The sequence below is a fragment of the Gobius niger genome (assembly GCF_951799975.1).
Source record: "Gobius niger genome assembly, chromosome: 18".
NCBI classification, from domain to species: domain Eukaryota; kingdom Metazoa; phylum Chordata; class Actinopteri; order Gobiiformes; family Gobiidae; genus Gobius; species Gobius niger.
In genome coordinates, this window is record NC_136869.1 from 413,451 (window position 1) to 429,613 (window position 16,163).

General features: G+C 43.2%; 1 protein-coding gene across 1 annotated transcript in view; it reads right to left on the reverse strand.

Moving 5' to 3' along the window:
• The window catches only part of LOC306977842 (uncharacterized protein), a gene marked incomplete at its 3' end in the record, with an annotated part of 33,429 nt that overhangs the window by 1,227 nt on the left and 16,039 nt on the right, over positions 1-16,163 (reverse strand). Inside the window, exons 13-14 of the mRNA XM_079576281.1 lie at positions 2,147-2,208; positions 243-967 (exon numbers count right to left, since the gene is read on the reverse strand). Of these exons, the coding sequence (XP_079432407.1) occupies positions 243-967; positions 2,147-2,208 (787 nt within the window). The remainder of the gene's footprint in view (positions 1-242; positions 968-2,146; positions 2,209-16,163) is intronic.

Below are 16,163 nucleotides of genomic sequence, written 5' to 3' on the forward strand. Positions count from 1 at the left end.
AATATTTTTGATAGTTTAATTTACATTGCTTTGTCAACTACAAAGATAATAGTCCTGAAGAGAAAAAAAACAAAACATTTTCCACATTTCTTGACATTGGAGACAAACTCAATATTGTAAATTTGCATATCTTCCAAACAGCAATTTCATAAGACCTTGTAGATGCCCAGTTCTACTGATGTTATCTGACAATGTTCCTCTAAGACAGACAACACAGCTGAGAAACAGGAGACTGGACTCACTTTGCTTTAGTGGAGGCTTTGATGACCGGCAGCAGACCCAGGAGAGCTTCCTCTGAGGGACAGTACTTCCTGAGGTCAAAGTGCTCCAGGTCTGAGTCTGAGGACAGCAGGAGGAAGGACAGGGTGGACCACCCAGCAGGAGACATGTTTCTGTCAGAGAGACGTCCTCTTCTCATGACCTTCTGCATCTCCTTCACCAGACTGCGGTCGTTCAGCTCGTTCAGACAGTGCAGCAGGTTCAGGCTCCTCTCTGCAGACACGCCCCTTTTATTCAGCCTCTGTTTAATGTAGTTTACTGTCCACTGATTGGTCCAGTCACTTCTTGTTTCAGTCAGCAGACCTTCCAGCAGCCTCTGATTGGTCGGCAGAGACAGCCCCAGGAGGAAGCGCAGGAACAGGTCCAGGAGACCGTTTGGACTCTGTAAGGCCTGGTCCACAGCGGAGAAGTAGAAGATCTCCTCTGGGGTTGGATCAGGGTAGGTTCTCACTGAGTGTGGTGGTGACAGCAGTTTCTCCTCAGGGTCAGGGCTCTTAGAGGAGTCTGGTGGCGGCAGGTTCATTATACAGCTGACGAAGGGTCTGAAGTCTTGTGATTTTCTTTTTGGTATCTTTAAGTTGAATACTGAATGTTTAAGCAACAGCTTGAATGGCTTTCTTGAAATTGATCCCAGGCTCTCAGAGGAGAGTGGTGGTGGCAGCAGGTTCTCCCCAGAGCTGTAGAAGGTCTGATGGACGTGAAAAGCAGCCAGAAACTCCTGCACAGTCAGATGGATGAAGCAGTAGACCTTGTCCTGGTACAGACCTTGTTCTTCTCTAAAGACCTGTGTGAAGACTCCGGAGTAACGAGCGATCTCTGCAGCGTCCAGCCCACACTCGCTCAGGTCACTCTCGTAGAAGATCAGGTTTCCTTTCAGCAGCTGCTCAAAGGCCAGTTTTCCCAGAGACTTCACCATCTCCCTGGTCTCTGGAGTCCAGTGAAGGTCTGCTCCTGTTCCCTTGTGATACTTGATGTTCTTCACTTTGGCCTGAACCACCAGGAAGTGGATGTATATCTCAGTCAGAGTCTTGGGCAGCTCTGGTTTCTCTGTTTGCTCCAGAATCTTCTGTAAAACTGTGGAGATGATCCAGCTTATGACCGGGAGGTGGCACATGATGAAGAGGCTCTGTGACGTCTTGATGTGGGAGATGACGGCTGTGGCCTGCTGCTCGTCTGTGAACCTCTTCCTGAAGTACTGCTCCTTCTGTGGGTCGCTGAACCCTCGCACCTCTGTCACCATGGAGACGCACTCAGCAGGGATCTGATTGGCCGCCGCGGGGCGTGTGGTTATCCAGAGGCGAGCGGAGGGAAGCAGGCTCCCCCTGATGAGGTTCACCAGCAGCTCCTCCACTGAGGCGCTCTCTGTGGGCTCCGTCAGGACCCGGGTCCGGCTGAAGTCCAGAGGAAGTCTGCACTCGTCCAGACCGTCAAACATGAAGAGCAGCTGCAGGTCTTTAAAGCTGAGGAGACCTTTGGTTTGACTGAAGAAGTGCTGCAGCAGCTCCACCAGGCTGAACCTTCTGTCTCGCAGCACATTGAGCTCTCTGAAGGTGAAGGGGAACAGCAGCTGGACGTCCTGGTGAGCTCTGCCTTCAGCCCAGTCCAGACTGAACTTCTGAGTCAGCACCGTCTTCCCCACGCCGGCCACGCCCTTCGTCAGCACTGCTCTGATTGGCTGTTCAGATCGTTGTTTAAAGATCTCCTCACAGGTTATCGCACGTTCTGTTGGTTTCCTGGACGCTCTCTCGATCTGTCTGACCTCATGTTCCTGGTTGACCTCTGAAGCCCCGCCCTCTGTGATGTAGAGCTCTGTGTAGATCTCCTGCAGAGGGGCGGAGTTTCCAGCTTTAGCCACGCCCTCAAACACCTGACTGAACCTCTGCTGCAGGTGAGACTTCAGTTCACGGCTGCACACAAGAGCTGCAGACTCTGAAGACAAACACAGGAGTCAGAGCAGATCAGGATCAGAGCGACTGTAAACACAGATCTTACTGTTCCTCAGACGCTGGGCCAGCTGCTCCTGCTCCATCCTCCTCAGGAAGTCCACAGTGATGTTCAGCACAGCCTCTCTGCTGCTCTGCTCCGCCACACTCTCTGAGGAGCTCCCTGTGCTCTGCTCTTCACTCTCTGGGTTCTCTAAGGTCATTTGTCTGTGGAGCTTCTGCAGTTGTTCTTTGACAAAGGTGAGGATCTGCTGCTCCAGAAGCTACAGAAGTTTATGAAACAATCACATATGAACACAGAGCAGGTGCACTGTGCCGGTGAGAGAGCATGAACTGACCATGAATATGGAGTCCAGCTGAGTCTGACCATCTCCACGGACATCACCTCCTCCTTCAAACCTGCATCACAGAAACATTACAATATTAAACCTGCAGTTGTTTTATGAACAGAAGCAGTAAAATTCCTTCCTAATAATAAATAATAACTACTTTTTTATGATATGATTTAGATGATGCAGAGGCTGTACATGCGCCTGATTGTGGATATTATTATGTTGCTTGAATATGGAAGTTTATATTAATTTATTTATCTTGTCTATCTCGATAAAGCTGGAGACTTCACGAGCGGGAGAATCTATCAATGGCCAGACCCTGCTTCCGGGAACAGACAGAGGCTGTTACACACACAAGGGACCGCAGAGGTAATCCCGCACCCCACAGTCGCAACCATGCACGAGATTCAACCACTGATTCAGAATCAAGCTCATTCTCCCAACCCAGCAGCTCTTTTTTGGATACAGGCTGAGGAAACGAACAAACGCACACGACAAACGAAAGAAGAAATGCAGGAGGGGGAAGAGGTTGCGGGACAAAAGCCCCGTACACAATGACAGACTTTGAACAGGGAAACAATGTATTAAATCTGTCCAGTATTTTTTAAACTCGCACAGACGCACAATGTGGACAAGAGTACACATTAAGCTCACAAAAAGTGTTGTTTGGATCACAAGCAACAAAACGCTGCTTATTTCATGGCAATCCGACACATATTTACATCAGTAACCTGCTGTAAAGATGACAGAATGAGTCGTGGTTGGACGCGCGTACGGGTGCGGACCAGGATGTTTGAGCACCAACTCGACCCGCGACCAAAGGAGAATTTTTTGCCTGGCCTGCCAGACACTCCTCCTTTCTGTTCAAAAGAAGAACCATCTGGACAGCTCCTCGCAGCCGATCATTTCACCATTTTACCCACATCGGTCTGAGAAGTGCCATCTGTGTGCATTCATGTGCATTTCATAACATTTCCAGCTCTGTCCCTCAAAAAGGAAAGACACCTGTCGTCCTGGTCACACTACGCTGGTTAGTCTCAAAGTTTGATCAAATGATAAGAGTTGACTTAAAAGACCCAACTCCTGCGAGAGGAACTCGGGGGGGAAAGGTGTTCGCACACACAAGAACACCACACAAGAATTACTGTGTTAGTCGAATGGCCGACCACACCTGTCCTGTAGACTCTCCCCACACACTCTCTTTTTAACCATCGTACTGATTGTACACCAAGCACAGCGTGCATTACAGAACTCATTGACCTTGTTCTAAGTTCTAATTTTTTCATGTTTCAATCTGATTTCTATCTACAGATCTCCGGCACAAGCATGAGCCCCAAGATCGCGCCGAGCTTTGCATGTCTCTTCTGTGGACACTTTGAACACAACATTATCTTCAATGATAATCAGAATCTTTTTCATCTGGAAGGGCACAACAGAACTGAGGTCTTTTCATGACTTTTTAAACTCAAATGATTACCACCTTAAATTCACTATGGAATATGATTGCAATAAAATGAATTTCTTAGACATACTGGTTCACAAAGATTGCAACAAACTGTCTTCAGATCTATACAGAAAGAGTGCTGATAGAAACTCAATTTAATATGGACATTCACATCATCTGGTACACTTGAAGACGAGCCTTCCAATATTCCAATTCAATTGGATCCGGCAGATCTGCAGTGCAGACTCAAGACTATGAAATCCAAGCAAATGACCTGACCGCACGTTTCCAGAAAAGATAATATAAGGACGAATGGATCATCTGTCTCACAACAGGAGTGTCTTCAACACACCACGACGGATGAAAATTAGCCTAAGGCTACAATCCGGTGTGGCTTGTTCATTAACTTGCACTGTCCCTACCAAATAAACCATAAACCAAACCATTAAACCACAAAAAACGAAACACAATCGAGAGTCAAATTGCATTGTACAATATTCGCCTCTCAGCAAAGAATTTGAACACACCATCAAAAGGCACTGGTACATCATACAATCTGATCCAAACCTGAAGGAACTCTCGCAACCGCGCCGCCTTGTCATGAAAAGACCGCCCAACTTAAATAACATGCTTGTCAGAGCAGATCTACCCTCATCTGTTCAACCACACTTTCTACAGCAAACTACAGCATACCACAAGGAAACTATCATCCGAGAGGCGGGGATAAGAACGATATCTGAGAGGAAGTGGGCCGCCAACTCTGCAATCAATCAAGCAGAAAGCTCACTTAAGATCAAGGACATCATTGGCAACACCTGCGCCGGACGGCAAGGGCTTGGGGCAGCCCATTTCCAACAGTGGTCAAAATCAACTCCTATGGGGAGGCAAGCCCTAATTCTGGAAGAGGTACGGAACAGGGAAGAGGAGGAAAGTAGAACTAAGGCCGTTGGTCTCGTAGCTCAAGGAGCTTGTACAAAGCTGAGCTGTGGCGAATGGAGCCGTTTCATATTTCCTTCTTACTCAGAGCTGTCTATGACACCTTACCCACACCTGTTAACCTTCACAAGTGGGGAATGAGGGAGAATCCCTTGTGCAAGCTGTGTGGGTCCACTGGAACCATGGCCCATATTCTGTCAGGCTGTAAAATTGCCTTAAGCCAAGGAAGATACAGGTGGCGCCATGATAAAGTGTTGATGGTACTGGCGGACATTCTTGAGCAAGAGAGGACCAAGAAACATCAGGGAAAAACTAAAGCAGCCTACAGCACCATTGCCTTCGTAAAAGCAGGGCAAGTCAGTGGTCCATGGCATACCCGTCGCTATGGGCGGGCCATAGGGGGCCGTCCCCCAACATGCTTGTGCCCCCCCAGACACAGATGTGGTGTCGTCTAAGTGATACGCAGGTATACACCGTATAACCACGAGAAGCCACTACAAATTGGGCAAATATAGGCTACACATCACTTTATTAGAGACCAGCCCAAACTCCACAACAAGTAACTATTTCCTCCCCTGACACCGAGAGAGGGACCGGCGGCATTTCACCCCTCTCTCTCTTTCTCTGGCACGGTTCCCTCTAGCTGCGCTCGTGCGCAATTGTGCACGGCTCCCGTGTTGTCTGGGCACAAAATAAAATATAGCTGATATGATAGAGGAGTAATTAACGATCATCCTCCGCTCTGAGAGTCCACGATGTCGGCCTCCTTACGCTTATTTCCCCGTCCCGGCTCGTGAGAGGCAAAGGCAGTGACCGGTGCTCGTGTGTGTTTTACTACAAAGCGCTGAAGTCCACCAAAAAGAGCCCGCGTTCCAAGTGTGCGTTTTACACTCAGACACTGAAGCTTTCAGTGAAGGCTGAGAGAGACTGAAAAGTGGACGCAGCCACAGCACTGACCGAGCCATATTCATGGTCCAAAAACGGTGGCGCGAGTGTGTGGGGAGTGTGGGGGGGAGTGTGGGGGTGCAGGCGCTCGTTCTACAGCCCCAGAGTCCGGTCGTTTTCCACACACAGAAACGTGTTTTCGTTGCATCGGCGCAATGTTCTGCACAGACGCAAGGCCCAGCTCATTCAGCTGCTTTTGAAAAGGACCTCACTCTCATAAAGTCAAGTTTGAGTAGAAGGATGTGTTGATGAGGAGGTTCAGCTCGGAGAAACGCCACCTGCAACATACTGACATTTCCGCCACGAGACTCATGTTGCAGCTGTAGTTGGTCTGGTCATATTTGCTGTTGATTATGTTTAATGTAATGATCAGTGTGCGCCAGGGCTACGTGAATACCATATAAAAAATATGTATTTAATAGTAAATGTGCCCCCCCCCCGTGGATTTCATATGCCCCCCTTTAGACTGACGTCTGGCGACGGGACTGGTCCATGGTGAGGGAGAGCAAAGCCTGCTTCATTTGGCACAGGGATGGGAAATGGTGGCTGACCTGGGCAAGAAGCTCATCTTTCCTGAGGTGATACTGTCCACAACTCTCAGGCCAGATATTATTATCTGGTCTCAAGATGGGAAGAAAGTCCTTCTAGTGGAGATAACTGTCCCTTGGGAAGAAGGCTGTGAAGAGGCAGCGGAGAGAAAGAAAGCCAAATACCAGCAGTTGACACAGGACTGTCGGGACAAGGGATGGTCAACTTGGCTATTTCCAGTAGAGGTGGGGTGCAGGGGTTTTCCAGCCAACTCCATATGGAACTTGTTGACCAAAGTTGGAGTGAGAGGACACAAGCGGAAGGCTGCTGCTCGGAGGTTGGGAGAAGCGGCGGAAAGAGCCTCCTGTTGGCTCTGGCATAAGAGGGAGGACCTTAGCTGGAAGCCCGGAGGAGAGGGGCAGTGACTGGCCATCACTGCCAACCCACCAACTGGAGAGTGTTGTGGTTAAGGGTCGAAACACTCCGTGAAGGTTGGGAACCACCTGATGACCACTCCTCCGGGCCAAAGCTACAGCTATTAACAATAGCTGTCATGAAGGCATCACTGATGTAATTACAATCTGGCCACAGTACTCAGTGCAATGTCACGCAAAAAAGTAATTATTTTTTACCATCCAAGAACCGGAAAAACCTTCAAAGTCACAGGTGTGATTTCATGCAACACAAACAATGTCATATATATGCTGAAATGTCCCTGTGGACTAGCATATATTGGCAAAACAACCAGACCTTTAAAAACTAGAATCTCAGAACACAGATCAAACGTTCGCAATCATGATGACAAAAGTTTAGTGGCGATCCATTTCACAAAAAACAAACACAACGTCAGTACCCTGAGATACATGGGGATAGAAAAAGTGAGTTTGCCAAGAAGAGGTGGCAACATCAATACCCTTCTGTTAAGAAGGGAAGCTTTCTTGGTTCACACTTTGGACACATTGAGCTGTTGCGGTCTCAATGAAGACTTTGATACCAGACCCTTTCTATAATTTAAATGTCGGTACTCTAGTGCTGTGGTTTCTCTATATGGCGGTACACTATCACTGCAACGTTGCTATTTATTTCATCTCAACTTCCTTTTTATGGATCTTGTCATACTACGTTGGTCGCTAAAACACAACTTACACCAACTTAGATTAATTTAGGACACCCTTTGCACACGTACAAATGCTTGCTACTCAGCATAACGGTGCTAAAGGACCCGTTGGGCTTTGAAGGATCATGTGACTGCTCATGTGACTTCGCTAATCAAACACACCCTATAAGTACTGTGTGTATGTGTCCTAGTCCATCATGTCTGAGGAAGGGCCAATGCCCGAAACGTTACATACGGTGCAAGTAATAAATACTTTTTGGGAGCTATGCAGTTGTGCGGACACTTTTTCCTCCTTGTGTTCTACTTTGATCCTGCACACTATTCAGACTGTCTGGATGTGCGTGTTTTTGCTTTTCTAATGATTATGGAAGTTGAGCATGAGTTTACAGAGTTTTCTTTTCTTTCAACAAAATTTTGTAAATGGGAAACTGAGGATGAAATTTTGTCTGATGTCTATTTAAGGATGAACTCAAAGAAGATTCATTGTAGTAATCCATTGGTAAACTAGAAATGCAATGGCTGCACCAATAATTGACTGCGGAAGAATTCCGCAGTCAATCAATTATGTTTCTTGATGCTGTTTTGAAGCTTTTCTTCAGAATTGAACAGAAGTGGGTAGGTGGCCAAGATATTTGCTCAAGAAAGAGTAACTTTGCTTTAGAGTCATTTCGCTCGAGTAGAAGTGGAAGTTGGCGTCCAAGACTCAACGAAAAGGAAAATGGCAGAAAATACAGAAAAACAAAATAATTGTAAAGATAAAGGTGCACAAGACAAGTTACATCTATTTAACCAAAATGAAGCATTTTCCGCTTTACTCAAAGTGGAAAATGCAATTATTATTATTTTTATTCACACAAGAGTTGACTTCTAAAAGTTACTCAAGTCTATGTATTTGAGTAAATATAATTGAGTGCTACCCGCCTCTGGAGTCAAATATTTTTTGAATAATTATTTTGGATACAGGCGGATTGTGCTGTATCATCAGGAAATGTTTATTACATTGATTATGGGGTAGGTGTATATGAGCTTCTCAATTCAGCCTATATATACCACATACTAAATATTTAAAGAAAATCACACTAAACAGAGTAGGCATGGTTCTCAGAGGAATGGGAATTCACGGGAATTGATCGCTCCAGTCCCCATGGACATGAATTTGTGGGAAATGTGAAGATATGGAGGGGCTTGATGTGCGATGGTAGAAGTTAATGAGGATAAGAGTGGTTGAATAAATAACGATGCACACACATGAGAGCGCTTCCCCACGAAGTATGACTTTCAAGGTTCATTTGGTCAGACATTAGGACATTAGAAATCTTTACTTTAAAGCAGTACTACTAAAGCAGTACTAAGTAACTCGTGCCCCTAGAGGCCATAAGCGCCACTGCAGGTGTCGTACATGTTGTGTTTTTTACTCATTAATTGTCTGTGAGAGTAAATACTACACTGACAGAAAAGACAGAGGGACAGAGGGAGATTGTTCATCCAATTACACAATGGAGATATTTATTTCACTCAAACTTGGCTGTAAATACTGTTTAAATGGCGCTAGCCCACAGTTAGCTTTGCCCGTTAGCCTGTTAGCTTCTTCTTCGTGATTCCATTAATGTGTATTGGAGACTCCGACCCAGAGACACCAGAGGGAGATGAAAGAACCCCCCCCCCCCCCAATCATCCCATTAACACTTGTATTACCCCCATAGGGACTACGGAAAGGATTTATTGAGGCAAACAAGTTACCTGGTACTGCTTTAACATGTTTCAAAGCCACCTGGCATCTCTAATCCTCAAATCTGACCAAATTAACATTGAAAGTTATATTAGTTACACAAGGAGACACAATTAACATTACTAAGCTTATCCCAGTGAAGCGTCATTTACCGCTGAGTTTTTTCATAAAGCCTGGACTTGAAGCACAGCGGCTCCACAGACTGATGCCAAGGTGAACGAGGCAAAAGTTTAGCACAATCTAAAAATAAACCTTGTGTCCGACACGAGCGCAGCTTACCGCAGCTTACCGCAGCTTACCACCGCATCCCCACAATGTGTTTTAGTCACAATATCTAAGCTCTATCTTCTCATAAAACAACGTAAAACCTGTGCCCTTTTTGATTTTTGAGTTCATTCATTAATCGCTAGCAGAGACATGACATGAGTCAAAAGGCAGTGATTGGAGAAAAGAGTCAAGTTAAACCTACTGGTCGCATCTGTGGTCTACAGAGAGAACATGTACCTGAGGTCTTCAAGAGGATCGACTCTAAAGTTTGAGTCACAGAAACCAGGTCTTTCTAAATTCCTGTTTAAATAAAGAAAGTTATTAGTTTAAAGGAACAGGGAACCATTTTTACATACTGAGATCTGTTCTTACCTGAGCTTAGACGAGTTGATGCGTACCTGTCTGGTCTTTGTGCGTGTGCTCTGTCACGCAAATTTATTTATTTATTTGAAAAGGAGGGACAATACAAATAGACCAAAGACGTTGTCCGCATTTTGCCTCTCCAAGCATATTCCTATAGCTCCAAACTGGGCTGAAGCTAGAAGCGATCGAGCTATATTGTAAGGCGCAAAAACAATGTGAGGTCCACACAATAACTCTATTGCTCTAAGTGGTACAGTGTTATTACGCCTCACAATATAGTTCCCCTTTTTATCCACTTAGAAAATCCACATGCTGCATTTTGTGTGACTGGACTTGGATCGTGTAGTTACTCATGTAACCGTATTTAAATAGGGAACACATGGAAGAGCTTGGTCACTTCTAACTTCACCCATGTTTGGCCCCATAGAAGAGAGGAGGAGAGGCTAAATGCTAACAACATCTTTGGCCGTTGTGTGTGACTGAGCACACACAACGACCAGACAGGTACACATCAACTCGTCTAAGCTCAGGTAAGAACAGATCTCAGTATTATAAACACTCCACAGAGAGAGCAGTGATTGAAAGAAATCATGTCACTACAAACCTTTGAAAGAAAACTACTGCGTCTTTGGATTGGTCACTTTTCAGAGACAAACAGCTGGGGCCGGGTCGGTCCTGTTTCCTCCTGATGGACAAAGAGATGAACTGGTGTCAAACAATCAACCACAACTGGTTTTGTTTCTAAAACTGTGTTCACAACTAATACTGAACAGGTTTATATGTTTAGAAATGTGTGTCATATGATAACTATGTTCAGAGCAATAGGAAACATGTGAAATAACACACTTCTTCTCCTGTCAGCTATCAGTGGTTGTTTCCTCCTCTGTTCTTGTGCTCACATATCTCCCATGAATGTCTGACAGCTCCTCTGCATCAGCCTCTGTCTCCCTGTGTTGTTTACATGATCCAGGTTAGACTGAGTTTACACACTGATTTTATTAAAGGCGCACTGTGTAACATTACATACAAACCTGCTCCTAATGAGCAGCTCCACAGAAGAGTCTGTGTTTGAGGTGGAAAATCAAAGAATGGATTTGGATGAGGACCTCATTTATTTAAATACTGTATTCACCTGCTTTTAATAGTCACATTTTCATAAAGACCAGCTGGAGACGTCCTGCTCACAGTAAAGTCAATGCTTCGTACCTGCACTGTGGCTAATGTGAGCTCAAACATTGACTGTCATGAGTTCTGATTATTTGTGGAGCCTGCACTAATTTATACACATTCTGTGTGAACCCTTTATACATGAAACAATTAATCCACAAACCTCTTCAGCTCAGACCCACAGTCTCTGGAGGTCTCTCTGTCCTCAGACCCACAGTCTCTGGAGGTCTCTCTGTCCTCAGACCCACAGTCTCTGGAGGTCTCTCTGTCCTCAGACCCACAGTCTCTGGAGGTCTCTCTGTCCTCAGACCCACAGTCTCTGGAGGTCTCTCTGTCCTCAGACCCACAGTCTCTGGAGGTCTCTCTGTCCTCAGACCCACAGTCTCTGGAGGTCTCTCTGTCCTCAGACCCACAGTCTCTGGAGGTCTCTCTGTCCTCAGACCCACAGTCTCTGGAGGTCTCTCTGTCCTCAGACCCACAGTCTCTGGAGGTCTCTCTGTCCTCAGACCCACAGCTGGGGTTAAGTTTAGGATCAGAGTCAGGACCATGATTAAGGTCAGGTCTGGACATGGGACGATACATCTTCTGAAGAGAGAAAACTTGAATTGAATTGATTTGTATTTGTTTAGCTACTGTAAAGATGCTGAGGCTTTTTAATGCTTGTGTCAAAATCAGAGACCATTGATGACTTTAAACAGAAGCCTTTTTTATTCCCATCAGCTGCTTCTTCATTGTAAACAGTCTGTAGATCACAGGTGGGCACAAGAAAATGATTCCTCTCCAGTAGTGAGGACACCTCAGACTGAACAATGTGTTTAAAAGCTAAAATATATTCACGTATAAAGTGAAATCAATCAGTTTTGTATTTGCAAACTTATTTGACACATAGACACACCAAAATATACAATACAATATCAGTATCTACCATCTTTGCAGAATTACCCTAAACATATTAATAATTAAACAAATTAAATTAAAACGTTCAATGCCACTGGTTTTCATAGTTTAATAACGACTGTGTAATTGTACTTAACCTCCTCGTCTGCGTCACCTCCACATTTCAGGCTCTGCTTTTCTTTGTCAAGGACTGATGACAGAACAAAAGAATGATCTGGAGGAAAGAAAATATGAGACTAAACAAGTCAGACATGAATGTAATTAAATGTTGACGTTACAAAACTGTGGCAGCTGAAAAAACATGAAGACATTCAGTAACAAACTGATTTACTGATAGAAAAGGCTGAACTAAGAACATGTGGCAAAAGAGAAAAGCAGTACTCAGCTACATTTACTCAAGTCACTTCAAAAAAGTAAAGTCATTTTACTTCTTACAGTAGTTTAACACTGCTTAGTAATATTATAATGAAGTATCTGTACTTTTACTTCAGTAAATAAAGGAGTTACTCGTCCCACAGTGAGTAAATCTTTGTGTTTCATCTCATCAGGTCATATTCACATAATCTCATGAATCAGACTTTTACTCAATGCTCCCAGTACTGAGTAATGATTTTGGTCATTACTTTTTACTTCCTCTTCAGTAAAATTCAAAGTCAAGTCACTCCACCTCTGCAGCCACATATTCAGTTAAAAGCAGTTGGGGCTGCCAAAAATAAAGCTGCTCGAAAATAAACAATAGAACTGGTTTGATAAGTAATAAAACATGAATAGTGAATTACATTGTTACTACTAACAAGAAAGTAAATGCAAAACAATCTTATGATCTGTCTAATCCAGGAATAAATGAGCTACAAATTTTCTATTAATGAGAGAATAAGAGAAAATCCACTCACCAAACTCAGTCCTGTGTCTCAAAATGGAGTCAGTTTCACTTTAGGCTTTTACAGGAAATGTCCACGTTCGGAAAGAAACAAACTCTAACGCTATTTTAAAACTTTGCTGGATTATATCAAAATGAACCTTGTCCCGTGTTTCTAAACACAGTCCGTCCTCACAGTGTCAGACAGGTAACAGGAAGTGAGGGCGGAGTCACTGAAACGAGGAAGAGATTTCCCACTTTTCATAAATAAAGGGAGTAATGAGTCAATATCTATTTCTTTGTAAAGTGAATTCAACTACAGTGATTACACAGAGTTAAACTACAAGATAAGTCCCTACAAAGCTGTAACAGAAATATGCTGAGAGGAAATAAAGCTGTAATGCATTTCTCTGAACACCAGATGTCGCCGTTTGGTAACTGAAACTGCTCCCTAACACCTGGAGCTCGACTGAGGAGAAAACAATAGTGTGAGCGCCACAAAACGGAGTCAGAGTGGGACAAGTTGTGTGATGTTGTGGGACACGGTGAGACGATTTGATAACGACCATTATAGAAGCATTTACTTTTCTGTTTTAGCCCCAAACACACATATTAATACGGATAAAGGAACATCAGAACACACATACTGTAGACATGAGCTGTACATGGATATGATGACATTGTTCATGAACAGAGTCTCACTGTTTTGTAGCTTTGTAAATGAGGGACTTTCTCTACATTGGTGGGACAAAGGCCTAAATGACTGTACAGAACAACCAAAGCCTTACACAGCCCTTAAAGCATCATCTGCCCATCACTACGCTCTACCATTTAGTACAAACTAAACACACACTTCCTGTTCTTGGATGTGAAGCGTGTTAAGAGTTACTCACCGCCTGGCTAACCCTGTCCAGTCGTTATCACCGCAAGGTTTCCCCAGACAGAGTGAGCCAGTGTGAAGGCCTGGGCTGCAGTCGTTTCTCACATGGCTCTGGGCTCCAGGAGATGCTCCTTCTGTGGGTCTTCAGTCACGGAGTCACTGGAGAAAAAGGACTTTTTATACAACTCGCTTTATTTAGGAAGTCTTTATGGTTTGAACATTATTTTACTAAGTATTATTATTATTAGGTCCAACACAGTCACAGTGTTTGTGTTTTTCTTTCTTTTTCTCTAGTTCGGCTTTCACCAAATCGAGGAGCTTTTTGACTGGAGTTTACAGCATATAAACAGCATAGCCTCATTTAGTACCTGTTTCTTGGTGCTTTTTTGTTGCTTTTTTACGGCATTTTTGTCACAATTTTGACACTTTTTTTGTTCAGTTTTTGTTGCCTTTTTGCTGCGCTTTGGTCACTTTTTTTTTGTCAATTTCTCTTAAGTGGCTTTTTTACTTCTTTTGTTGTACTTTCATCGCTTTTTGTTGTGTTTTGTCCTCATTTTCGTTTCGTTTTTGAAGAAGCTTTTAGATTTGGATAAAGCCAAACTGGAGAAAATGTGCTCCGTTCAGGCGGGGGTTAAGCTCTGACCCCCCGCCTGAACCAAATGCATTCTGTCCTCTTTGGCTGTTATATAGGCCTGTGTAACACCTCATTTGAAAGCTAAGACCCACAAAACTGATAACTTTTTCCTCGCGTTGTTGCTGTGTTGGGTCACCTTAATTATGTTTTTTTTTCTTTCTTTTTTCATTTTTGTTGATTTTTTGTTGAATTTGTGTTGAATTTTTATCTTTTTTTTTGTTGAATTTTTGTCATTTTTTTGTTGAATTTTCATCATTTTTTTGTTGATTTTTTGCTGAATTTTTGTGACATTTTTATAGAATTTTTATCATTTTTTTGTTGATTTTTTGCTGAATTTTTGTGACATTTTTATAGAATTTTTATCATTTTTTTGTTGAGTTTTTGTTGAATTTTTTTCATTTTTTGTTGAGTTTTTATTGAATTTTAGTCACATTTTTTTGTTTTTACATCCTTCTTTTCTTCTCATTTTTTGTGGCTGTTTTGGTGCTTTTTTCCCAAGAAGCTTTTTGATTAGGTTAAAGCCAAACTGGAGGAAATGGGATCCGTTCAGGTGGGAGTTAAGAGGTTAACATGACGTTACTTCAATACACAGCCCATAGAGGATCAGTAATATAAAGAGACAGAATAAGTTGTACTAACAAAGAACACTATGCATTTTTACTCCTTTAATTTATAATCAACTTATTATAATTTGACCCAATAACTTCTGTTCTCAGGCAGTTTTATCTCCAAAGGTTAACGTTAACCAAGTCCTCACGAGGAGAGTCTGAAGTTTAACGAGTCACTGGTAAAACTAACGAGCATTAGAAAACAATCAAACCAGCATCATCGAATATTTCAATAATTAGCAAACCAGAGGACATTTATTCCTGCTTATTTTTCTAAAGCAATAGTTTTAACCTTAAGTGTAAAAAAATGAAGTCATTAAAACTAAGCTAACGTTGACGTAACTTCGACAGAAACGGCGTAAAAATGACACGTTCAAAAGTGTGAATAAACTGAGTTATAACAAACACTGGCCGCTACGTAAACCTTATAAAACACAAGTGTAAAAACTCACCAGAATCAGGAAAATTAAACTTTATTCCGCGTTTGCTTCGCTCCTCCGTGTCCTCTGCGGTATCCCTCCGCAGGCCGCGGCGCTGCTCCGTGTTCCTCCGCCCTTCGTGATTCCTCTGTGGCTTTTTCCTTCACTTTATTGAGGAGCAAATCGCGTTTGTTGAATGAAACAATAATGTCTCACAGTGATGACGTGGATATCTGATATTTACACTAAACTGTGCGCTGTCGTTTCTGAGGGAAGTGTAAAAGGCCCGGGACTACTTTTTCAGTTTGACGTGTACGGGGGGAGGAGTGATCCATTCCCGCCGTTTGAGGCCCATTCATTTGGTTTAAACCGGACTAAAACCTATGACTAAAACAGAATAAAACCAGGGTTAATAAAAGACTAAGCTGAGGTTTACATTCAGGTGAAGCTGTGGGTGAAGATGTTCTCAGGACTAAACTGTCTGTCGTTTAAAGTAAATATAGTTAAATATAGTTTACTGTGGCCTAACCAGAAATTAATAAACAGTAACATAAGATGGGACATAACAAGTATAACTCCAGTCTAAGATTGACAGACTATAAATTTAATTAAGAAAAATGAAATGTTTTGTCACTGAAACGAGGAAGAGATTTCCCACTTTTCTTGAATAAAGGGAGTAATGAGTCAATATCTATTTCTTTGTAAAGTGAATTCAACTACAGTGATTACACAGAGTTAAACTACAAGATAAGTCACTACAAAGCTGTAACAGAAATATGCTGAGAGGAAATAAAGCTGTAATGCATTTCTCTGAAC